Source organism: Parus major, chromosome 8, assembly GCF_001522545.3.
Source record: "Parus major isolate Abel chromosome 8, Parus_major1.1, whole genome shotgun sequence".
NCBI lineage: Eukaryota > Metazoa > Chordata > Aves > Passeriformes > Paridae > Parus > Parus major.
In genome coordinates, this window is record NC_031777.1 from 22529616 (window position 1) to 22552657 (window position 23042).

A 23042-nucleotide genomic window follows, 5' to 3' on the forward strand; every position below is an offset into this window, starting at 1 on the left:
CTTTTGTCAAGTAATCAAAGTTCTGTTGCTGTCCTAGGCACACTGTTTTTTGGCAGGTAAATGTCAATGGTAAAGCAGTTTCTGCTGTAGGCTGACTAGTAAGTCTCTGCATGCTATGCTGCTTTATTCAGCTGATGCTCCTACATAGTTGTACAGCTCTGCTCCAGCTTTGTTGTGACTTTTGTTCAGGTGCTGTTTCTGCAGCAAAATGCAGTCTTATAGTCAGTAATGTAGTTCATAATTGTACTGGCTTAAATAAATTCCATTAGCCTGTTACTAAAAGCCTAAGAAAGAAAAGGACTTGAAAGTGCAGGTCAAAGTGCTCTATCTTCAAGTCCTAAGTAGTGGAGTAGAGAGAATGAATCCTTGCAGGTGTGTTTAGCTTGTACATTGCCAGCACAATGCCCTGGTTTTCTTTGACTCTTTTCATCACATGGTACCAGGAACATTTTGAAGTTTGTCTCTTCCCCCCCCTGCTTTTATCTGTCTCAGTGATGTGTCAGAGCCTAATGCAGGGCTGAGCTCTTCTCCCACCATGTGACGTGGGTTATAACCTCAGTCCTGTGTCTTCTCTAAAGCTAAATCTGCTTTGGACCTTGAGCCCCCAGGTGAGTCACCGCTTCTAGGCAGAAATGATGAGGGCTGATGATGGTGTTCTGGGAATTATTTGGGCAGCAGAAACAACTCTACTCACTTTGATTCTTTAAAATTACCTGATTGGGTGGTGTTAAGATGATAAGCCTCTTTGAAATGATGATGCATGTTAGTTCATGGCCAGGCCCTGTCTAATGCAGCCAAGGATAGAAATTTCTGGGAATTCATGTTAGGACGCTGGTTAGAATTGTACAAGTAAAATGTAGCAAGACTTTGTGCATATGGTGAGGTATGTATTGGCACAAGTAGTGCTGTTTCACTCCAGATGTGGCAGCATTTTAGCTGTGTCTCTGGTGATTTCCCTCTGTCTCATTAGAGCACTGCATGTCTCCAGGGATGTGTGTACTACACACATCTGCTGTTGTTGTGCTGTCCATCCTGTGCATTGTGGTAATAACATTGTCACTGTGCTGATGTCCCCATTCTGCTCTGAGAGAACGGTTTTTTGGCAGGGGGTGAAATTCCTCTGGGACTGTGTGACGAGCCGGCGGATCCCTGGGAGCCATGGCTGTATCATGGCAGACGAAATGGGGCTGGGCAAAACTCTCCAGTGCATCACGCTCATGTGGACGCTTCTCCGGCAAAGCCCGGACTGCAAGCCTGAAATCGAGAAAGCCGTGGTGGTGTCTCCCTCCAGCCTGGTGAGAAACTGGTACAATGAAGTAGAGAAATGGCTGGGGGGAAGGATCCAGCCACTGGCCATTGATGGAGGCTCCAAAGAAGAGATTGACCGTAAACTAGGTACAGAAATATTTACAGTCTGGGTGTTCAGTGGGTTGAGGTCAAAATCGTGCATTGGAAGAAAGCTGCAGCAGCTCATGTGAACATCTCTGAGCAGTCACTGGATCTCTGCAGATTAATTGCTGTCTCTCCACTAATGTGTTTAGATCTGACCCTTGCATGTTTGGTAGTAGTTGATCTTTTGCCATAATCCAAATCTAGTCAAGTGTTAGGGTAGTCCCAATGCTCTTATTTTGCTCCAGCCAGAAGGCAGGAAAGGAGGCAGAAGGGACATGGAAATGGGAACAGTTGTGGGGAAAGGAGAATGGGTATATATGGTTGGAAAGGTTTTCCTAAATTTTTAAGGCAAATGTTTTGACCATTTGACCTGTTTTCTATTAGTTTTCCTCATCCTTTTTTTTATTTTTTCCCCTTTATTTTCCCCCTTTTCCCCTTCCCATCTGCAGTTGGCTTTATGAACCAGCGTGGCCTGCGAGTGCCTTCACCCATCCTGATTATCTCCTATGAGACCTTCCGACTGCACGCCGAGGTGCTGCAGAGGGGCAGTGTTGGGCTGGTCATATGCGATGAGGTATGGGGGCCACCCCTAAGGGGAATCCATTCTTGGTGTTTTCTCAACATCTGGGTGAAACTGGATCTGCTTTCTTAAAAGGAGAGTGGACAGTGGGATGCAAGACTTAGCTATGGACAGCACCGATTCTGGTGTTTCAGATGCTCTAAGTAAGATCAGCCATACTGTGTGAGCCTGAACAGGAGAGGTGTCTTTATGAGCCAAGATATGAAGAAAATCCAAATGGTGGTAATTGCATCCACTTGTAGGTCCCTGATGGGTCACTACCACCGCCCTCTCCATGTGAAATATGTACCAGAAAGGAGATCCATGCCTGTCTGTGTTGGTAGTGCCCTGGCTTACTGGTTTTCATGCATTGGTGTATGTCAAGCTCTGCTTTCACATGGCTGAAATTGAGATGTTTTTTCATTTGTCATTTCCTATTTGTGGTTAGAGGTAGGGAGATCCGGAGATGCTTTGAAGGACAAAATAAAACAAGCATCCTCTGCTTTGTGGAAATGATCAGGCTGGGGCTTGGGCTTTGCTTGTCCTCTGCTGCTGTGTAGAAGGAATTTATTAAATAGCGGTGCCACCCAGTGGTTTGGCTTTGTATTTGCCAGAACAGTGCCGAGAGTGACTTAAAAACAGTGAGTGTCCTCAGGAGTGTAGTTCCCATAAATCTTTTATCTACAATTGTGCACACCTCTCAGTGCTCCTGAAATGGGGCCAGCACCTCTGGGAGTCTGGGAACCCATGTCCTTGGCCTTCTATACATTTCCAATAAGTACTCACCTCTGCTGCAGTCTGGCACTCATGAGAAGTGTCTTATCACTTGATCTTGATCACTTATCACTCCCAGGCATGAGAAAAGGGGTCTGTACTCAGATGGGCCCTGTAAGAGGTGAAGAACCTCTTTATTAGTGTACAAAGGTCTGGCAATTCTCTGTGTAGGTGGTCTGATTGGCTTGTGGTCTTGACCTTGAGTGAAGCAGTTTTACTGGTGCAGAGTTCAGTGCTTGTGTTGATAGCTGAAAACATCCCCATCTTAGAACAGGAAACAGTTTTTAAGAGTTATATTGTGTGATGATTGTTATTTTCATGGCAGACTTTCTTGCCTGGGTGGAGCTGAAAAGTGATGCCTTTTATCAGTACTGATGTGGCTCTCCAAGCTTCTTCCTAATAGGGACACTGGATTTATCAGCCTTATTTATTTTCTCTTTTTACAGGGCCATAGACTGAAGAACTCTGAAAATCAAACTTACCAGGCTCTCAACAGCTTAAACACACCTCGACGAGTCCTTATCTCAGGCACCCCTATTCAGAATGACCTGCTGGAGTATTTCAGCCTGGTGCACTTTGTCAATTCAGGCATCCTGGGTAAGAGATGAATGTGTGGGAGAGGGGAGGGAGGGGGGAAGGTGCTGGCCAGGCTTGGCTTCCCTCAAGGGCAACAAAAGCAACAACTGAGATGTTGGTGAAAAATCATGTCAGGGGCTTATGACTTCATGATCTCTTAAGATCTTTTCCACCTCAGACCATTCTGTAATTCTATGAAGTTTAGTCTCTTTAAGTTTGTATAGGTCAGGGTGCCCTGTTCTAGAGGCTATGTATCATCTGAGCTCTGTTTCAACAAGATTCTAATGCAAAGTACACCAGTCTAACAGGTATTTTGGAAGGGGAATCAATTAAGGAAAAATGAATACGTGAAACTGAATGCTACTGTAAATGATTTCTTTTTTCATCACCCATGATTGTTTCAGGTCATTGGGCATCCAGTCCAAGAGGCTTCTCATTAACTGTAGTGCATGCATAACTCTAGTTAAACACAATACATCAGATTCTTAGTCTTGCAAGCAGAATTTGGGCTGTGTCTTTTTCTGTTCAGCTGTTTTGCCCCCAGGAGTTATCAAAGAAAGGATGGAATGGGGTGATAGATGTTCTACATCTGCTCTTTCTGCGTGCTTCAGTTTTGGTAGTTATTACAGGGATCTGATAGGATTTCACCTGCCCCCCTTGACCTGTACATTGGGCAAGATTACTCTCCCTGTACTTACAGTTCATTCTTTCTGAGATGAGGTTAATGGTGTAACTACTGCAGCAAAGCTGCATGCACTCAGTAGGCATTTTTCCTACTTTCAGCCTGTGGCCAGTAATAAGCAACTGATTACAGATAATTTTTGAGTAGGCACAGATAATGCCTGTGCTGTTGTTTGCAAGGACAAAATCTGGGAATAAAAGTATAACTGGAATGTGAGCAAAAGCAGTATGTGTGTGACTGTTTAAGTAAAATTCTATGATCTTTGGCTTTGCAATGTTGTTAGAGTACAAAATTATTATCTGTTGTACTGATTAGTCTGCCTTGTGTGAGTCTTCCTTGGCTAGAAAAAAAACAATCTTATGGATGGGATGAGGGTTTGTTTTATCTGCTGGGCTTGGTGTTTGGGGTGTGGTAACTGGGGCTGTTGGATGCTGATCAAAGGTTCTTTGGTAGCAGTTGTCACCTTTTCACATCTGTTTTATATAGGAACTGCACAGGAGTTTAAAAGACATTTTGAAATGCCCATCTTGAAAGGAAGAGATGCAGATGCAAGTGAAGCTGAGCGACACAAGGGGGAAGAGAGGCTTAAAGAGCTGATCAGTATTGTGAACAGGTAAACTTCATCCCTCTTCTCTTTGCAGAGCTTTTGCATAAGCCCTTTGCATAAGCCCTGCTATCTTTCCAAATTACAGTTGTAGCTGTAATGAATTCTCTTGCCTGTTACGTCTATTCAGCAAGTGATTGTGCAAATATTTATTGCCTAAGAAATCCACATAGCATGGAGCTTTAGTCTGATAAATGGAACTGACATGGCACAGTCAGCTGCAGTCACCCAGGTACTCTCAGGTACTGAATTATTATTTGACTCCTATGTTTCTGTTTTCTCCTGAGATATATAATCCTGAATAATCAGGCAGCATCCTTTTATTTATGTTGTCTACAAATGTGGTCTGGATCAGACTTGAGATCCATCCAGCCCAGATGTTGAGGAGCAGGAGTATGAGGAATGTCACTCAATTCTGCTGTTGATTGCTCAGGTCACAGAAGAGTCCAGCTCTCACTTCCACAGTTTTGTTAGCTCTGTAGGGCTGATAGGGCAGTCTGCAAGTCTCAGAGATGGGACTTCTGGTCCCCAAGAGGCACTTCTGTGATGTGAAGTGCTGTCTTATTAACCTTTGGTTGATTTGTGGTACTTGTTTAAATCTGGCTTTTCTCAATAAATATAGCAAATTTATCCACATCTGCTGGCAATTACTTAGCTCTCTTTAAGAACTTTCTAGAAAAGACTCTTGAATTCTCAGTATTGCTGGTGTCTTCAGGGTTTTTTCTGATTGTTTTTTGTTAGTTTGTGGGTTTTGTTTGGTGGTTTTTGATTGCTTGGTTTGTTTCAGTTTTTTAATCTGATCTTTTGCAGCCATCACAAATACAATCCTGCAGTTCACAGTCATGGTAAATTAAATTTCACACTAAGTAGAGTCACTCCATAGAGACAGTCCTGACCTTGACTCAGATCAGCTTGCAGAAAGCTAAGAAAAAGGAAAGGTTTGGAGGAGAAAAGCTTAATTCCTTTTTTAGGTGCATTTATTTCTTTTTATAGTTGATGAAAAATGGATGTAAAAGTGTGTTCAGGAATGCCTGTGCCTGGCTCTGTTGAGGCCTGTGTCCTTTCCTTTATTGTGCAACAGTCACGATACACAAATAGGGAAGACAAAGCACAAAAGTAATAACAGATGAATCTGTTGAGTTTGGTAGGAATTGCAAATGGAACAGTGATGCAAAGACAGGGAGTCATAGAGGTAACGCTGGAAGGGCCCCGGAGAAGGCATCAAATCAGTCTTGCTGTCCTAAGGTAGAAGGTGTTAGACCTAAACCATCTCTTAACCCCCAGCCTGTGCTGGAGACCTTGCAATTTTCCTAGGACACCTTTTTCAGGGCACTCCTGTCTTTGCAGTTAGAAAATGCTCTCAATGTGTAACATAAATCTTCCTTACTGCAGTTTAAGCCTATTACTTTTCATCCTGCTGCTTATGGGTTTGGAGACCAGATTATTCCTTTATTTACCAGCCTTTGACTGATTTTGGAGTTGTCATATATCCCTGCTGTCTTTCTTCTATAGGTTTTGTAACATGTTCTTGATGCTTCCTGGCAGAACTGGGTTTCTGCACCTCTTACTCTGATTGCTCAGCTCAGCACTTTTTCTAGTCCATTCCACCTTTTCTGAAGAGTGGCATTTCCAGAGGCCAAAGGATATGTCCTCTGCTGAAACCTTGGGCCAGGCCATGAGCCCATCTGGGGTGAGGATGGCTACTGAGTTATTAAATGGGGAGTTGCCTGCCTCTACTTTGGGTTGTGCCCACGGTTTGTGGTAGTCAATCCCTGCACTTTGCTGTCCATGCTGCTGGTCTGTTGTAGATCAAATTGCAAGTGCTGTTGGTAGTCTGAGGAAGAGCAGACTCTTGTGTAGGTGGAATCATGTCTGATCCTTCCAAATCTCGTGAAGCACATTGGAAGCCTTGCAAAGACAGTGGGTTATATGGGGCTCTGTAATACAGCTTCATGTGGACTGTGTGTGTCTGCCATGTGTTGGACTGTCACAGACCTTTGGAGAGAAAACATCAAAGGGACTGTCTGTTGAACAATGAGGAATAACAGTGATAAACCAGAGTTTTATCAGTAGAAGTGGTCCAAGAGTCATCCAAGCATCTGATCTTAATTTCTCTCCCTGCAGGTGTTTAATTCGGAGAACTTCAGACATCCTGTCCAAATACCTGCCAGTGAAGATTGAACAGGTGGTCTGCTGCAGGTACCAAAAAGCATCTGCTGTGTCTGGGAAATAGTGGGAGCAACAGGAAGGACTGGAAAATTGAAATAGGCCCTTCAATTCTTGTGGTGACTGCTTCCATCTAGGAATGATGTAGTAGCCATTGGCAATATGTTGCTTTTCCTCCTGAAGTCACAACCCACAACTGGTGGTCCTGCCAGCCAGCTGGTGACCTCTGGGCAGCCATGTAGACTACTGTGCAGTCTCTGCAAGCTTCTCTTCCAGCTCTGGAAGATGGCAATACTCTAGCAATACTCTTGGGGGTAGTTCTAGGCTGTCTGTGCTGTAGCTCGAAAAACTGAGCTGAAAGGAACACCCTATGTAGAAAGAGCAGGGCTTTTGTTTGACTGCAGGCTGGGACTGCAGAGCTGTTGTTGATTTTCAGACTGACACCTCTGCAGGCTGAGCTGTACAAGAACTTCCTGAAGCAAGCCAAGCCAGTGGAGGAGCTGAAGGAGGGCAAAATCAGTGTGTCATCTCTCTCTTCCATCACATCTTTGAAGAAGCTCTGTAATCGTGAGTTGTTCACATGGGCTTGGGTTTTGCTGTTGGTAGAGCTTTTTGGGGTCTCCCTTGTGCACTCCACAGTCTCTGAGCTCTCTTTATTCTCCAGATCCTGCTCTTATCTATGATAAGTGTGTGGAAGAGGAAGAAGGATTTATGGGAGCTCTGGGCTTGTTCCCTTCTGGCTACAGCACCAAATCTGTGGAGCCCCAGCTTTCAGGTATGGTGGAACTCAGCAGTATAGATGTGCTGCCTAACACAGGCAACCATGAGACTGTATTTAGCATCTTATCAAGTGATCCCTCCAGGGTCTGGAATTTGGGAATTCTGCTCTAGCTTTTTCTTTCTTTCCTTTTTATCCAGGAAAGATGCTGGTTTTGGATTACATCCTTGCTGTTACCAAAAGCACCAGTAACGACAAGGTGGTTTTAGTGTCCAACTACACTCAAACACTGGATCTGTTCGAAAAGCTCTGCAGGAACAGAAGGTTTGTCTTTGGGTTTTGCTGGTGTAATCCTGCTAGACTGTACTTGTTGCTTGTGCTGTAAAAGAACTGGCTCTTTCTACATCTTCTGGCAGCAGGAACTTGTGATCTGTCTTTTAGCTCAGGTGTTCATGAATTGGAACTAATGTAACTTGTGCTTTGTCTGCTGGGGTCACTCAGCAGAAAATCTCTGGCCCTCTGCTATCATTTCTAAAGCCCATTCTGTTGTTACAAGGCTGATGGTGACAGATTTTTCTCTTTTAAGTGGGATGCTCTAAAGATGGCAGCAGTCTGTTTGTAGTAAGTGCTGTATGTTCCAGGTATTTGTATGTCCGGCTGGACGGCACCATGTCCATTAAAAAGAGAGCAAAGATCGTGGAGCGATTCAACAGCCCCTCAGTGAGTAGAACCTGCCAGACATGAGCAGCTCTCCTGCCAGCTCTGAGTGCTGTGAGTAAAAGCATGGCTGCCTCTGCAGTCTAATCCAAGCATGCCTTTTTCCAGAGCCCTGAGTTCATCTTCATGTTAAGCAGCAAAGCCGGTGGCTGTGGTTTGAACCTGATCGGAGCCAACAGACTGGTGATGTTCGACCCCGACTGGAACCCAGCCAACGATGAACAGGCCATGGCTCGCGTGTGGCGGGACGGCCAGAAGAAGCTGTGCTACATCTACCGACTGCTCTCGGTGAGGCACACTCCTCTCCCTCCTCAGCATGGAGCTCTGGGTGCCAGCCCAGACTGCAGCTGCTGTGATTGGGGCCAGAAGGGAAAGAACTCTTCTGTGTTGGTGACCAGAATTGATTGGAACTTAGCTGCTTCCTACCCTTAGATGTGTTGCCATGGAAAACCATGAAGGTTCTAGCTGGAGGGTCATTACTGCAGCCCTTGATTTCTAGCAGTGGCTGGCTTCTGAGAAATAGAAACAACTGTGGCTTTGCAGATAAGATGTTCCTTTGAAGTCATTTAGGCATCTGACTTCTTTAATTTCATGGGGTGTCTGATACAGAAGTTGCTGTTTTTCAGTCAGGCTGCATTCTGTTTTAGTTGGGTGTACGTGTACTTTAGAAACAGCAAGTACATCCCTGGAATTACCAGCAGCATTTGTGGTGGAGCTGCCAGTGAGCAGATGGGGTAGCTGCTCTGTAGAGGAAAACCATGAAGGAGACTGCTCTTTTCAGGCTGCTCTAACACTTTGTCCAGCAGTGCCAGTAGTGATTACTGCTGAGAAGTGTCTCCTCTGCTCTTGTTTGCCTCTCATTAGTTCAGACTGTGGGGTTTTTTGTTTTGGTTATGGGGGAAAGTTGTTAGATGGGGTTTTTTTTTTTTTTTGGTTTTTTGTGTGTAAGCTTGGGTTCCTTGGTTAATTATTATACTTTGAGAAAACAGACATTCTTTGCCCATCTTTTCTTAATGGAGTTCTTCTCTGACCTTGCTGCACTTGGAAGCAAAGAGCTCCTTTGCTTTTGGAAATAGGAAATTGATTTGCAAATAATGACTAATCACCCCCCTCCTTGGTATTACGTTTGTTTTCAAAACAGACATTTTGCTCTTAAATTTTTGCCTTAGAAAGCCCAGCATGCTGTATTTCTACACATCTCTTCTGGAAGCAGACATCTCCCTCCAGGCAGGATGTGATTGATCTGTGTGTGGGTGAACCAGAAAATAGTGCAGATGCTCATGTCACCCAGGGCTAGACCTTGTTGCTGCTTCTTGGGGAGACTCTGATTGGGGTTTTTGGACAGGGAACAGCTGTAACTGCTCAGCTCCTTTCCCTTCCTTCGTGTCAGCACAACCTGGTGCAGTGTGTGAACTTCAGCCATGAATGGGAGTTCCACCTCTTCCTCTTCCATATCTCCACTAGACCCACTCCTGCAGCCACAGGGAAAGACAAGCAGAGTTGGGTTAGATCTGCAACAAAACACACGTGGTTGGAGTGCAGCTACTAAAACTTGCCTGTCACCTGTACTGGTGAGGCACTGAGTGGTCCTGACAGCTTAGTGCCATTTGATCTGTGGCACTTTCCTCATGTAGAGCTCCTTTAACACCAGTGCTCCAACTGTGCTTCATCTCTGACTTCCCTGTAGACAGGGACCATAGAGGAGAAGATCTTCCAGCGCCAGACCCACAAGAAAGCCCTGAGCAGCTGCGTGGTGGATGAAGAGCAGGATGTAGAAAGGCATTTCTCACTTGGGGAGCTGAAGGAGCTCTTCACATTGAATGAGACCACCACCAGTGACACCCATGACAAGTGAGTATTCTGAATGACTCTGGGCTAGGATAGCAAAAGTTTGGTCTTGTAAGTCAGGAGTCTCCCAGGTGGCAGGAGGAGGTCCAGAGAGTGAGCCTCAAGTGTTTCCACTTCTGAAGCTGTTAACCACCTTGACATGAGCACTTCCTTGCTGTCCTCCCTTTTTGTTGTCTAGAAAAGCTGTTTTGGTTGGCCAAGTGGGCAAACTGTCTCGTAGCTGCCTGTTTTGGAGACTGAAATACTGCAGCTAATGAAAAGAGAAAAACTGATCAGAGCTGTTCAAATTGGTGGAGCCTAACTTGGTCTTTCCTTACTGCTCTCTTCCTGGTGAACAAATGCTTCCTTACTAGGGCTTCTCCATTGGCTAAGAATTCATGAAGTCAGCCCAAGTGCTGTTCTGGCAACTAAAAGAATAAAAAATACTCTTCTCCAATGTCTGCTCTTCTCCCCCAGCCCAGAGACCTGTGATATTATAGTCACCAGAAAGAGGACAGGGAGCGCAGGAAAAATGCTTCGCTGTGAAAATTAAGACTCTTAATTCAGGAAAGAAGTGAAGAGGATTAGTTTTAAGCTGTGTCAAAGCTTAGCTCAGTGTAGGTATCCATTCTGCATGGTAACAGCCCTTGGTGGCTTGGCTGCTGCTGCTCTTTTGTCTCCTGAAGTGCCAGCTCAGTGAGGCATCTCCAAAACTGGAGCAAACTCAAAGCCTGAGCACAGCCTGGTGGCTATGGTGGGAGCCAGGCTGGAGTGTTTTGGAGCATGGTGTGCTCTTTGAATTTAGAAGTCCTGATGCAATACTAATAAGGTGGTAGCAGCAGTCACTTGAGATATGCCTTAAGCAACATCCCACACCTTTGAAGAGAAATTCCTCCTGAACTTCCTCTGGGTCTTGCTGGACCATTTCCAAATGTTTAAGGAGGAAGGACTGCCACTGGAAACAGAACCCCCCAGGTTTTCAAAATGTGAGTCACTCCTTATGTGTCACACAAACCAGAAGGTTATTGTGAGTTTAAATGACGTGCAGTAGTAATTCAGAAACTGAATATCCAGCTCCAGGGGAGTTAATCCAGATGTATAGGGCTGCAGTTTAAACAGCAGAGGAGCCTTGCACTGATGCTGCAGTGACCTTGTTGCAGGATCAAGTGTCGCCGCTGTGTGAACGGGCGCCAGGTGCGGGCCCCTCCCGACGGCTCCGACTGCACCTCGGACCTGTCCCAGTGGCACCACTGCGCAGACAAGAGGGGGCTGCAGGACTCTGTGCTGAAGGCTGCATGGGATGCTGCTGTCACCTTCACTTTCTATCATCACTCCCATGAGGAGCAGCGAGGGATTCCCTAACAGGTTACTGTCCCCTGTGGGGGCAAGGGCAGGCTCTGTGGCAGCCTGCCCCACTTTGATTCCTTTCAAGGAAAGGGGGCAGTGGGTAGCTGTGCATGCTGGACTGTTGTTGGCTGTGGGATAGCAGAAAAGCGTGGCTCTGGAGTGGCTGGAAGGCCCTTGGCAGTGTTCAGTCTGCTGCAGCAGCAAGGAATCCATGGCTTTTTCTCTGCTGTTGTATTGTGTGCCTAAAAAACAGCCCCTTGGGAACTTGGAATAATGGACCTTGCATGCTTGATGAGATTTAACACTGGTTCTCTTGCCTTTGGTGTCTGTGCCTTTTATTCATCCAGGTTTTTTCTTCAGGAGTTTTATAGCACTTGCTGTGCAGTCAGGCTTTTTTATTTTTTGACAGCTCTGGCTTACAGCTGCTGATCAAAACTTGCAGGATCCATTTTTGCTGTGAAATGTGAACTGTGCTGATTACTTGGGAACAAGAGGATTTTGTACAGGGGGAAAAAAATTTTAGCTCATGTTGAGTATCTGGCCTGAAAGATCATGCAAGCAGTAGGTAATCAGGCTCTATTCCAGTAACTCCATTTCTAAAACCACTTGCTTTGTTATGGGCAGGATCCCCTGATCTAGCAGTGTTTTAATGAGATCCCATTACATGACAGTAATAAAATTCACTTTGGTACATTATGGATATTGATTATAATTTTATTATAAAAATGTTACAAAATAACAAACTATTCAAAACCTTTGTAAAATGACTCCAGACACTGGAAAAGGGCAGTGTGATTGCAAATAAATAGCAAGCTACTTGGTACATAAAGAATTTTTTGGTATAAATTACAACTTTCTGAATGGAAAAGTTCAAGCCTGGGGGCTTTGTTAGCTTGTTTTCTACTCCCTTTAGTGGAGGGAGGAAGTCTTACTTCACAGACCACAGAATGATGAAGTTGGATGTCAGGTGATGCTGGTCCAATACCCCTCCTCAAAAACAAGATCACCTAGACCTGGTTGCCAGGGACCACAACCTGATGGCTTTTGAGTCTCTCCCACTCTGGAGATGGTAACTGATGAGACATTAGCTGAAACAACATGAAATTTGTTACAACACACAGTGACATAAATAACTGTTCAGAAGCTCATTTGGTGTATGTGCCATTTATAATACTCTAAAAGATACCACAGTCAGATCACCTGGACGTACAGCTGTTGGTCCACGTGGTCTGGTGTGTCACGGCAGTGTCACACCCCTTCTTCAAATGAACAGCAGAGTGAAAAGAACAACTCTGTACTGCTTGAGCTGGGGAAGAATCCCCCACTTGTGCTGTGAAATCAGAAGCTGATGGGTTTCCTCCTGCTCCTGTCCCTCACATGACACTGATGTAGTCAGCAAAGGCCTGGGAGGAGTCCCACGCGTCGTTCACCACACTGCACACAGCTTTGAGACGCTGCAGCGCTTCTTGTGCTGTTTCTGCATCCTGGTCCAGCCAATTTTGGAACAGGCGAAGCTGCGTGAATGGAAGCTGTCCCCCTCTCTGCTGGATGTGGCCTTCCAGCTTCTTTGTGAACTCCAGCAGCCCATCAGGTTTGATGCAATTTGAGCTTTCCAGGGACAGAAGAAAAACAAACCATTAAGAGTCTAGGCTATAATTTGAGTGGTTTAAATTACTGTTCCTTCTACTAACTGCCAGTGTAGGTACCTGAGGATGTTTCAAGGCCAGCTGCACCTTTTTTCAGCAGTACAAAATACAAGTGTTTCTCGTGAAAACCAAAACTGAGTGTGAAGGGCTGGAAACCTTTTTAAACCAAGATGGTAACAGCTGCCAAGTTAAACTCATTATATCCAGACCTCTTACTACTGACTTAAGCAGACCTAGCTGTGCCTTAAAATGTTGCAGCTGTCAACTCTGGATCAAGGGGCCTGGCCCAACCTACAGGTCCCAGTGCAAGACTCAGCAGTAAACGATCATTTATCTCTTCCTGCTGAGAAAATCTGAAGGGCATGTGTCAGATCCTGGTATTTCTAGGGGATTTAAAGGTCAATTCCCAGGCAGAGATGTGTAAACAAATATCAAGTTGCATGCTGGATTTAAATCTTGTCAAAGGCACAGTAGCAGTCAGGCTTCAATTCTGCTGAAGGATTGTGGCCATGGTTAAATAAACTGTCAAGCCCATGTACTCTTGAGCAGTCTGAGCCATAAGGATGTAAAGAAGGGGGGGGGCAGAATCAAGGAAAGCAGTTGTTAATATTGCAGAAATGCTACCCCTGTGCTTCATGAAGGCTACTGCCTTTCTGTAAGGCTATTCAGGATGAAGAAGAGAGCAGCAGTTCTGACTGAAGACTTATGCTGAGGAAAGGAATGCAGAGGCATTCTCAGGATCTGTCAGGAACAGTGACAGCATTCCCTTGATATGAAGGGGCAGTGACAACAGAGCTGTTCACTGATGCCTAAGAGTAAAAGTATGTAGGGCTGCTAGTCCTAACCTACAACTCAGGGAGTGCCTGCATGAGGCTCCCAAGGGAGCAGCAAAGCTGCTTAAAAGATGGAACTTGACTCCTTCTAAAGGTGAAATGTCTCAGAGATCCTGGGGGTCCCTGAGGGTGTATGTGCCCACTGCAGCATTCTCTGAGCTTTTCTTGGGCACACATTCTCTCAAGGAACAAAGTTATACTCAGGTTCTCCTGCTGTCAGAGCCCAGTTCAGCTCACTCCCTCCCAAAACAAGGAATTCAGTGCTTAGAGCAGGATACCTGACATCCAGCTGGCAGAGAGAAGAGGAAGAATCTTCAGAGAAAATGTCTGCAAGAGCAACCAGCCTGTTATTCCCTGAAAGGGAGAAATGCACTATTAGATGCAAATTGGAAATGGTCTTAAAATTTAAATTGCCATAGGGCTGGGACAACAGTGCAAAAAAGGAGTCCATAAGCAGGTGAATGCAACACAAAGTGCCCACCTCTGCACCCTCAGTGTGTCCCCCTCAGTGACACCAAGTGAGTTCATCCCCTGAGCACAGTGTTCAAGGCAAGGAAAACATTTGCTGACAGGGTAGTTTGTTTCCCTAGGAAAATCATGGTTTTGTTTGAGAAGTCGAGATGCAGCTTTGTTTTAGAAATTACACATATTCATGTTATCCCAAGCTTTCCTGTTTTACTTTGTTAAAAGACCAGACAATATTCTGGATTTATCTGCAATTAATTTTGTGTGAAATTTCTCAAACATTTCTACTTGGCCTGTGGTTCAAAAAGCCTATCACTTCTGTAAATTCAGTTCCACTTTGACACAAATTCTTCCTTTACTTATTCTCATCCCTCCAGTGGCTGCCAACAGTGTAAAGATGCAAACTGACCAAACTTGGGCAAAATCTGTGCCTCTGATTCAGAGGCAGTGCATCTGATGCTGGATCTGTTCCTTTTAAAGTCTGAAGCAGATCAGTGTTCAGTCAGAACTGGAGATCTGCTGGAACCTGCATTTGCTGCAACCATAATTCCTGTACAGTACCTTGGTATACTGCTGAATGCAAGTGAAATTCTACCTTTAAAAATTAATCCAGTGCTCCTTATTTTGTGAACTAAAACCTACTCTGTTCCTGCATATGGGAAGTTCAGCACTGTGGTCAGCAGCTCTCAATGGTCCTGACTCCAGCCCCACAGCTCCCTCCAGAGAGCTGCTCTAAGGCCCCACAGCCACACAGACTACGCACCAAGGCGGTTCCCAGGCAGTTTGAGGCTCTTCAGCGATGAATTTCTTTTCACTGTATTGATTATTTCTGACAAAAACTCAGCAGTGGAGCTTTCAAACAGCCGGCAGAAGGAAAATGTGATTTCTATGAAGAAATGGATTTACAGTACACATCAGTGCTCCCTGTGTTTCATCATTACATTCTGCAGACAGCTCCAGCCCCTAATCCACATGCAAGAACAAAGATCCCCCACCAGTGGCTTGTGTATAACAGCAGAAGAAGAGAGCAGAACTCACACCCAGGCAAGTGGCTCTGCCAGCTCACCCAGTTAAAGGCTGATGTGCTCTGCAGATTAAAAACCTTTGTTTTATAGCTGAGATTGCAGACATTTCCCTGCAGGGTTTGCCAGCTGCTCCTCTGCTCCACTGGCACAGAGAACCAGGCATGTTCCCACTCTAACAACACCTGTAGATCTGCTCCAAATGTCTGTGACACTGGCTAAATATTACACATCCAAAGGTTCCCCTCTTTAATGCCAGCCAGCCAAAAGCAGCCACCCGCAGCACCTTTCCCAGCAACAGCACCCAGGAGCTGGCTGTACCCTGTAGGCCAGGATCCTGAAGCAGAAGCAGAACTTCTTTGTGGTGCTCAGCCAGGTTCACATCATGAAAGCTCAGTTTCTTCAAATTTGGAGTACACTCTAAAAAGTAAAACAAGTTCTCAGGTAAAGCACTGCATTTCCTTGGGATAAAGAGATCCTGACCCAGCTACCAGCTAACACCCAGAAACTGACTTATACTGTGGGTAATTTGTGCTGGATTGTGGATGATTAAAAGGAACCATTGTGCTGTGCAGGATCATCCATGGCATGTGGGATGGCTAACACCCATTTCCTTTTCTTGGGGAGACTTCAGTGATGTCCAAGCTGAAGAGATGGACCCACCTATGCTAGCTTCATGCTAGAGGATGGAAGACCACAGCATGGAGGCTACACTGTGTGTACCCCATGATGCTGCCTACGGCTTAGCAGAGTACCTTTGAGCACTTGCAAAAGGAGCCCGAGCTCCTGGGGGCAGGGCAGTGTGGCACTGTCAAGGGACAGCTGCTGGAGGGACTTTGACGCCTTGAGCACCGGCAGCAGGAACGCAGTGTGCAGAGGTTCCCTGGGGAATCGGATCTCCAGCACCTCCAGGCAGCTTTCTAAGGGGAGAAAAACAAGGAAAGAGTTTGCTCTGGAGTGCCTGTCTTTGGTGTAGCTACAGCAAGCAGGAAGCCTGTATGGCCAACAGCACCATCCTTTAGGTTGGTAGAAACTTCCTATGCATCATGCCCTGCCCTAAGGAACTCTGGCAGCTCAGAGCTGGGGTAATGTCAATCACTTACAGCTCACTCTAGGATTTCTGGCAGACCACAGGACCACCAATTTCTACTGTGCTCACCAATGCTTGAGAAAAGGTCACCCTTTAATGCACAAGCCAGTCAGTGTCTTCCCAGAGCACAGGCCTTTCCTGACCCCACTCCACACTCACTCAGGCTTTGCTCACTGCTTTTCCAGCAATTCAGGGGCTAATAGGGGTGATAGAGGACCTGTGAGCTGAGCACACACTGATGTAGCTCCCAGGCTGTAATCCAAAGACTTGGGCAGTGCTTTGCCATCTCCTGTGGTACTGTGATGATCAAAGGATGCTTTCCCTCTGCTTAAGGGTGTGTCTAAGGCTTACAGCCTCACAGTCAATGGGATAGACAAACTGGAAGCTCCCACTCAATTTACAGATCTGGTGGGATAGGCTCCCCATGAACAGTCACAGGTAGCAGGTTATGACTAGCCCTGTACAAAGCTGATGTTGCAGCAGGCTGGGATACAGCAATAAGATGTTTTCTCCAAGATTCCAGCTCCACAGCACACCTCAGACTGGAAGGGACAAACTGCAACAACTAAATCAGAAAGGTAAGGCTGTAATTGCCTAGTAACAAACCACCATAATAAGTGAAGCCTGTACAAAGCCTTTACAGTTCTACCTGCCTGCCAAGTCCTGGCCATTACTCAGAATGATGATTCCTACCTGGGATTTCTTCCTCGCTGCGGCTTGGATTTGTCTCTGGCCTGCTGCCCTCCAGCTGGTTTTTGAGGTCGAAGCTGATGGAGAGTGTGTGGAGCTGGGGAAGGGCGCTCAGGATGCAGCGAACGAGCTCCAGGCATGGCATGTGGGAGAACATGTCGCTCACACGGAGCGTGCGGAAGCGGCACTCTGGGTGACGGGACAGGGCCCGGAGCCCAGAGAGGATGCAGGAGATGTTGGCATTCAGGCCTGGAACAGCATTTATACAGAAAAGTGTCAGCTGTGTGTGTAGGCACTGACATGCCAAGCTGGAGCTGCAGCAATGGCAGCCAAAGTCAAAGGCTAAACTCACAGACTGCTTTATCCACACATCCTTAAGCTACGCTCTGTATGGGAGATGGAGATCTGGCTCTTCCCTCTGCCCTCTCTGAAGGGTGTTTAAACACAAAGCCAGGGGCTGTTCTGTGACAGAGGGATCCCATTCTCTCCCTCAAGTCCTCACACTCATTAAACATCTCACCCAACACCTTGCTCCAGATGGGGCACCAATATTCCTACAATGCCCCTTCCAGTGAAAACCTAGGCTAAACGCAAGCAGGAAGACAGACCATTAGAAGAGGGCTAGAAGGAAGTGCCCTGTTTAGAGCACTGACCATTGTAGGACAGAACCAGGTTTTCTAACGACACCCAGGTGCTCAGCAGGTTACTCAGAGTTCGACATGTCTCCGCAGTCAGAGGAATGGAGAACAATTCCAGCGTGGAGACACTTCGCAAGCGGTGAGCAGCTTTCAGAGGAAGGATTCCAGCAGGTCCTCCTCTTTTCTTACAGCCAGTGTGGCCAGAGCATGGACATCCTGGGGAGGAACTAGTCCAGTTCTCAGTATTCTCTGCCTCCGGGGTCCTGGTTTTATCCAGTAACCCTGAATTATCCTCTCTAGCAACAGTAAAAACAAAATCATACAGATCTTCTGGGTCAGCATAGTGTCCCCTGCTCCGTCTGAGGCAGCGACGTTTCCTCCCCAGAGCAGGCTTCAGCCGTCTGCGTGTCTTTCGAGGAATGGGGTGACAGGACAGCTGTTCTGAGCTGGAACTAGGGGAAGAACCCCCCTGAATGCTGGTGTGCCCACAGGGCACCTCGCTGCTTGTCTCCTCACATGCTGGGTTTCGCAGGGGAGGACTTCTGGGGCCAGAGAGAACAGAGTCCATGTGTGCATCAGCCTCTTTTGGGGATGTCTTCTGGTTCTTACCACTGCTCCCCTCCTGCTCAGCATTACAGCCCCTCTCTGCTCCCTCCTGTGCTGACTCGTGGCTCTGGGCTCTGTCCTCCTCTCTGCAAAGGCCACATGGGCTGCCATGACAGGTGAGGGCATTTCCCGAGCGCCAAAACCCAGCGCTCATGGTCAGGATGAGAACAAGAAGAACCGTGTCGGGAACAGGCCAGGAATACATGGACACCTGGCTGACAGAGCCGTGGTGGATCAACCGGTGAAGGAGCAAAACCAGCGAGCGCCTGATGGACTGGTCACAGGAGAGGAGGTGCTGGAACTTCAGGATCCGCAGGGAGCCAGCCAGGTTTTCGAGCACTTTGTGGTTGTGCTCGGCAGTGAGTTCCACAGCCCCCTGGAGCATGTTGCACAGGGTGAGCTGGGAAACGTGCGGGGAGCTATGGAGCAGAGGTGAAAAGTGACGGTCATTGAGGCGCCAGTCAGAGGAAACGTCCAAGACACCGTGGAGGACGTTGGAGAAGAATGTTTCAAGGAACTTCTTCCTCCAGCATGTTATGCTCTGCAATTGAACAACAGGACGTACGAACAAAAAGTCAGCATCTATTTTTATTGTTCTTTTTCAGTTAAATTATTGCTGTCTGCTAACCTGGTGTCCAAAAAACCCCTCCTGCTTGCTCCACTGAGACCACTTCTCTAGTTCTCAGCATCCTTTCTCAGTGTGTTTTCCTTGAAAACCTGAGTGAATCCCATTGCTCTCTTCATCCTCCTTCTTGCCTAATTTAAACACTCAGTGGTTTGAAGCTGGGACATTTTTTTTTGCCTATTAAAAACCATGTCACCAGCAAATTTCTTCCAAAGCATTTGTTTACTGGCTGTAAATGATATTGTCATCTTAATGTATGTCATCATTAAGCTGTCAATGATGCTTATACAATTACGAAGCAATGAAGCTGCTTCAGTTTTCTCTACATAAAACCATTCTCCAAACTCACCGTCTTCTCTACTTTTCTCATGCTTTCTAAGACATCAACATATTTTTTTTTACCAGTGTAGCTGTAAATGTGATATAAGATACTGGGTTTATGCTCTGTTTCAGTGAAAATCTGTAGACAAAGACTTGCTCTTTTGACAAACTCACTGCTGGGAGATGAAGGGTGCGGCTGTGCACTACGGTGCCTTTATAAATCCCATTTCCTAAAATGTTTATATTACCAGGGTCATGCCCTGGTCTGGAGCTCTACGAACGCTTATGAACAGGTGGCAGGAATTGATTTGAGGTTGCCAGAAAGAAAATCTCAGGGAACACAGCAGAAACAGGGCACCTATGTCGAGCCCCTTCTCCCACCAGAGCATTTCCTCACCTCCGAGTTGGGCGGTCTGGTTTTCATCACATCGTCCCACAGCTTGCGCCAGATGGGCTGTGTCGAGAGGCCTGGGGGGAAGAATCATCAACCGGGCGCTTTCACCCTTCTCCCTGTCCCAGTGTCCTGCTCCGGAGCTTGACGGGACGCCGGAGGCACAGCCCGAGCCTGCCCGGGTGTGGGACACAGGGCGGTGTCCCTGGGACCCCTGTGTGTCGGGGCTCCCGTTTCCAGCCGGGGCGGGCGGCTCTCTCCAGCGGAGGGTCCCTGCGCGGGGGGCTCCTCCCGCCGGGTTTGGGGGCATCCCTCCAGCCTCGCACCCCGGCAGATTGAGGGGCCCGTCCCTCCCGCCCGGGGGTGTCCCCGCCGGTTCGTCGCCGTCCCCGCCGGTGTCACCTGCTCTCCGCGCGGCGTCCTCGGCCCGCTCGAGATGGAAGACAGTGAGGAGCGGCAGGAGCCCCCGCAGGAGGTGCCCGGGTAGCGCTGCGGAGAGCCAGAGGGAGAGTGCGGCAGGATGCGGGCATGCCCAGAACCCGCGCCCCGCTGCCCTACGCCGCCCGCGCCTTACCCCAGACGTCCCGCTCCAGGGAGGCCATGCTGCGGCTCACGGCGGCCGCGCTCAGCGCGAACAGGCTGCGGGGCCGCTCGGCCGCCATCACCGCCCCGGCCACGGACCGCCTGCGCCGTGCCGCCATATTGGGAGGTGGCACGAGCGGGCGGCCATGTTGGGGAGGTCATGTCGAGCAGCGGGGCGGACAGACCGGCGGTAGCAGCCCGGCCGAGCCGGCTCCGAGGCCGAGACACACGGAGAGAAGGGAGAGGAAAGGCGGGAGCGCAGCAATGATCGTCTTGGCGCAGCCACAGGCGCGGCCGCTGCCGGCTGCCATGTTTGGAAGGGCCGAGCCGCAGGCAGAAGCACCGCCCCGCGGAGGGAGCGCTTCCGCTGCCGGGCCGGGCAGCGGCGCTTCCGGCGGGTGACCCTGGCGAGTCCTTCTGTGCGGCGGGAGCGCGATGGGGCAGCGCGGCGAGCCCGAGGTGAGCGCGGGGCGCCGCCGGGCCCGCACGGCACCCCCGGACGGGCAGGCGCCCCGTAACGCTGTGCTCTCTTTTCTTTCCGCAGGAGGAAGAGGAAGAGCTCGTGGTAAGACGGGGAGCCGCGGCGGGGACTCGTAGCCGTCAGGGGCCGTCAGCGCCCACGAACAGGCTCGGGGGGCTCGGGCGGGGCCGCGCTGTGCCGGTGGTGCAGAGCTCCGTGGGGAGGCCGGGCTGCGGGGTGGATGCGGGCTTCCTCCTAAAGCGCTGGGGCTCGGGGGAACGCGGCGTGCCGGGGTGTTCCCGTGCTGAGCCCCGTGTCCGCAGGACCCCCTGACCACGCTGCGGGAGCACTGCGAGCAGACGGAGAAATGCGCGAAGGCGCGGGAGCGGCTGGAGCTGTGTGACGCGCGGGTGTCCTCCCGCTCCGATACAGAGGAGCAGTGCACAGAGGAGCTCTTCGACTTCCTGCACGCCAGGGACCACTGTGTAAGTGCTGCCTTCAGCCACGCTGCTGACACTGCTGCCAGGTTGAGTGTGAGCTGTGGTGGCTGTGCAGTCCTGTTTTCTTCTTTAATGTTCGGTTCCTCCTTGTTAGAACAGATCTAGCTGGCATTCGGTACATTATTTAACAATTAAATAACTTAAAGCCAGTGTTTGTACTCTGCAAATGGGAACTTGACTATTTCTGTCTTGTATTTGCCATTTTAAAGTTAAACCTTTTGAACCTGAGCTAAAGCTTTGTAAAGCATCTCAGTAGCTTTCTTCAATGACTTACTGCAGAATGAAAGCCAGGGCTGTGGAGCTGTGTGTATTTGTGGCCCAAAAACCCAAGAGGCACATGGTGACACCTTGCTGACTTCCATCCCTAAACCATGAGTTACTGAGGGCTCTCTTTCTTTGCAGGTTGCTCACAAGCTTTTCAGTAAGCTGAAGTGAAGGGGGGCATGGTTATCCATCTGCTTCCACAGCCAGTGCCAGCGGTTCCTGGATCACAGTTCTGCTTCTGCAGTCCATCCTCCATGCTGAGCATGAATGAAACGGCTTCCTGGCAGCCTGTCACTGCCTCTGTGCTCCTGGAAGATGTGCAGCTGTGCAAAAAAAAATAACAAAACGTGTTGATGTTCTGTAATTTTCCATATTAAACATTGAGAGTTCCTGTGGAAGTGCCCTGTGTTCATTTCCTAGTTCTCCTGCTTCTGACTTACTGGGCTAAGATGAAATCAGCGAGTGTCAGAGTCCACTTAGAGGCGGGAGAGTTGTCCTCACTTGTGGGGATGTTGTTTTAGTGCTGCCATGATGGACAGCCTCTGCAGCCCAATCCCATGGGGAAGAACCTGTCTGTTGGAGCACAGAGATTATTCCTAAGCCCTACAAGAACAGAGTTCACGCTAAATATTGTTCAGTGACAACACAAGTCTGTTCTAGGTTAGAGTGAAGGGACCCTTTTCTAGGAGAGAAAAGTTCCTCCACACCCTCAGGACAAAGCTGATACCTGTTCCTCACTGTCTCCTGCTTCTGCAGCGGCTGGAAGAGCCTCCTGGCAGCAGCCAGCTCTGCCTTTTTGCCCAGGAAACCAGCCACGTGGCTCTGGAGGTGCACGGGGGTGGTTCACCTGCTGTAGCCCCGGGCAGGGTCACCTGGGGGGAGCTAAAGCCTTTCTGTGTGAGCTGCCAGCCTGTTCTGCTCACCCTGAGACTGTCCTGTCTGCTCTGCCTGCTCCTTTAGTGAGAGAGAATGTTCAGTAGGAGGAAAACCAGGGTATCTCACGGGGCAGAAAATTTCTCGGCTATTCAAAGTGGAATGAAAGCCAGCACCTTATAAATTTGGCTGTTCTTTATCCAAGTTCATGGTCCTTTTGCTGGCAGATTTCAGACTTTTATTAGGTTAAGCGTACCATGTAAGTTCCAATATGTTCTGGTGTGGTTCGTTTTTGTCTTTTTTCCTGTGGCACAGAGGAGGGTCCAGCTGTGCCTGTGCATTTCTGCTGCAAAGCGCGTTTGTTGCTGGATTCTTCTCAGCAGCTGACACCCAGACCCAGCTCAATAATTACCGGACGTTTAGGTTGGAAGGGACCTTAAAGATGATGTAGTTCGGCCATCGCCAGGGGCACGGCCGGGGTTCCCCGGCTGCTCCCGGTCATTTCCAGCCGCTCCCGGGTTGTTCCCGGTCATTCCCAGCCGCTCCCGGGTTGTTCCCGGTCATTTCCAGCCGCTCCCGGGCTGCTCCCGGTCATTTCCAGCCGCTCCCGGGCTGCTCTCGGTCATTTCCAGCCGCTCCCGGGTTGCTCCCGGTCATTTCCAGCCGCTCCCGGG

At 48.3% G+C, this 23042-nt stretch overlaps 3 protein-coding genes across 6 annotated transcripts in view; 2 read left to right on the forward strand and 1 right to left on the reverse strand.

Moving 5' to 3' along the window:
* Positions 1–12058, forward strand: part of RAD54L (RAD54 like) — a 49080-nt gene extending 37022 nt beyond the window's left edge. For all 3 annotated transcript variants that reach the window (XM_015636536.3, XM_015636538.3, XM_033516316.1), the window contains 12 exons: positions 1107–1395; positions 1842–1966; positions 3172–3322; positions 4470–4596; positions 6712–6786; positions 7190–7320; positions 7418–7528; positions 7672–7795; positions 8113–8191; positions 8297–8476; positions 9876–10039; positions 11176–12058. In XM_015636536.3, coding sequence (XP_015492022.1) covers positions 1107–1395; positions 1842–1966; positions 3172–3322; positions 4470–4596; positions 6712–6786; positions 7190–7320; positions 7418–7528; positions 7672–7795; positions 8113–8191; positions 8297–8476; positions 9876–10039; positions 11176–11377 — 1758 coding nt within the window. In that variant the 3' untranslated portion in view covers positions 11378–12058. The remainder of the gene's footprint in view (positions 1–1106; positions 1396–1841; positions 1967–3171; positions 3323–4469; positions 4597–6711; positions 6787–7189; positions 7321–7417; positions 7529–7671; positions 7796–8112; positions 8192–8296; positions 8477–9875; positions 10040–11175) is intronic.
* Positions 12059–12060: 2 nt separating this feature from the next.
* LRRC41 (leucine rich repeat containing 41) lies at positions 12061–20538 on the reverse strand. Of its 2 annotated transcripts, XR_001523145.3 has the most exons (11): positions 20264–20538; positions 20092–20178; positions 19696–19766; positions 17762–18893; positions 17112–17357; positions 16084–16248; positions 15650–15748; positions 15070–15192; positions 14120–14195; positions 12563–12970; positions 12061–12450 (listed from the first exon to the last, which is right to left on the reverse strand). XR_001523145.3 is itself a non-coding variant. In XM_015636535.3 (10 exons), exons 1-10 carry the CDS (start codon positions 20388–20390, stop codon positions 12736–12738), a joined length of 2361 nt encoding a protein of 786 aa, XP_015492021.1. In that variant the 5' UTR covers positions 20391–20538; the 3' UTR covers positions 12061–12735. The 2 variants fall into 2 exon arrangements, 1 of the variants encoding a protein (XP_015492021.1); XM_015636535.3 differs by having other exon boundaries at positions 12061–12970.
* An 87-nt stretch (positions 20539–20625) lies between these two features.
* LOC107208290 (cytochrome b-c1 complex subunit 6, mitochondrial) lies at positions 20626–21893 on the forward strand. Its single transcript, XM_015636539.2, has 4 exons — positions 20626–20730; positions 20816–20836; positions 21055–21216; positions 21634–21893. Exons 1-4 carry the CDS (start codon positions 20707–20709, stop codon positions 21664–21666), a joined length of 240 nt encoding a protein of 79 aa, XP_015492025.1. The 5' UTR covers positions 20626–20706; the 3' UTR covers positions 21667–21893.
* Positions 21894–23042: the final 1149 nt, after the last annotated feature.

Coding starts and splice junctions, on each gene's coding strand:
- LOC107208290 (XM_015636539.2), top strand. CDS start 20,707: ATGGGGCAGCGCGGCGAGCCCGAG. Junction 20,837..21,054: donor AGGAAGAGGAAGAGCTCGTG/GTAAGACGGGGA, acceptor CCGTGTCCGCAG/GACCCCCTGACCACGCTGCG. Junction 21,217..21,633: donor TGCACGCCAGGGACCACTGT/GTAAGTGCTGCC, acceptor CTTTCTTTGCAG/GTTGCTCACAAGCTTTTCAG.
- LRRC41 (XM_015636535.3), bottom strand. CDS start 20,390: ATGGCGGCACGGCGCAGGCGGTCCGTGGCCGGGGCGGTGATGGCGGCC. Junction 16,249..17,111: donor CAGCGAGGAAGAAATCCCAG/GTAGGAATCATC, acceptor TTCTCCCCTTAG/AAAGCTGCCTGGAGGTGCTG. Junction 15,193..15,649: donor TCAGGATCCTGGCCTACAGG/GTACAGCCAGCT, acceptor ATTTCTTCATAG/AAATCACATTTTCCTTCTGC.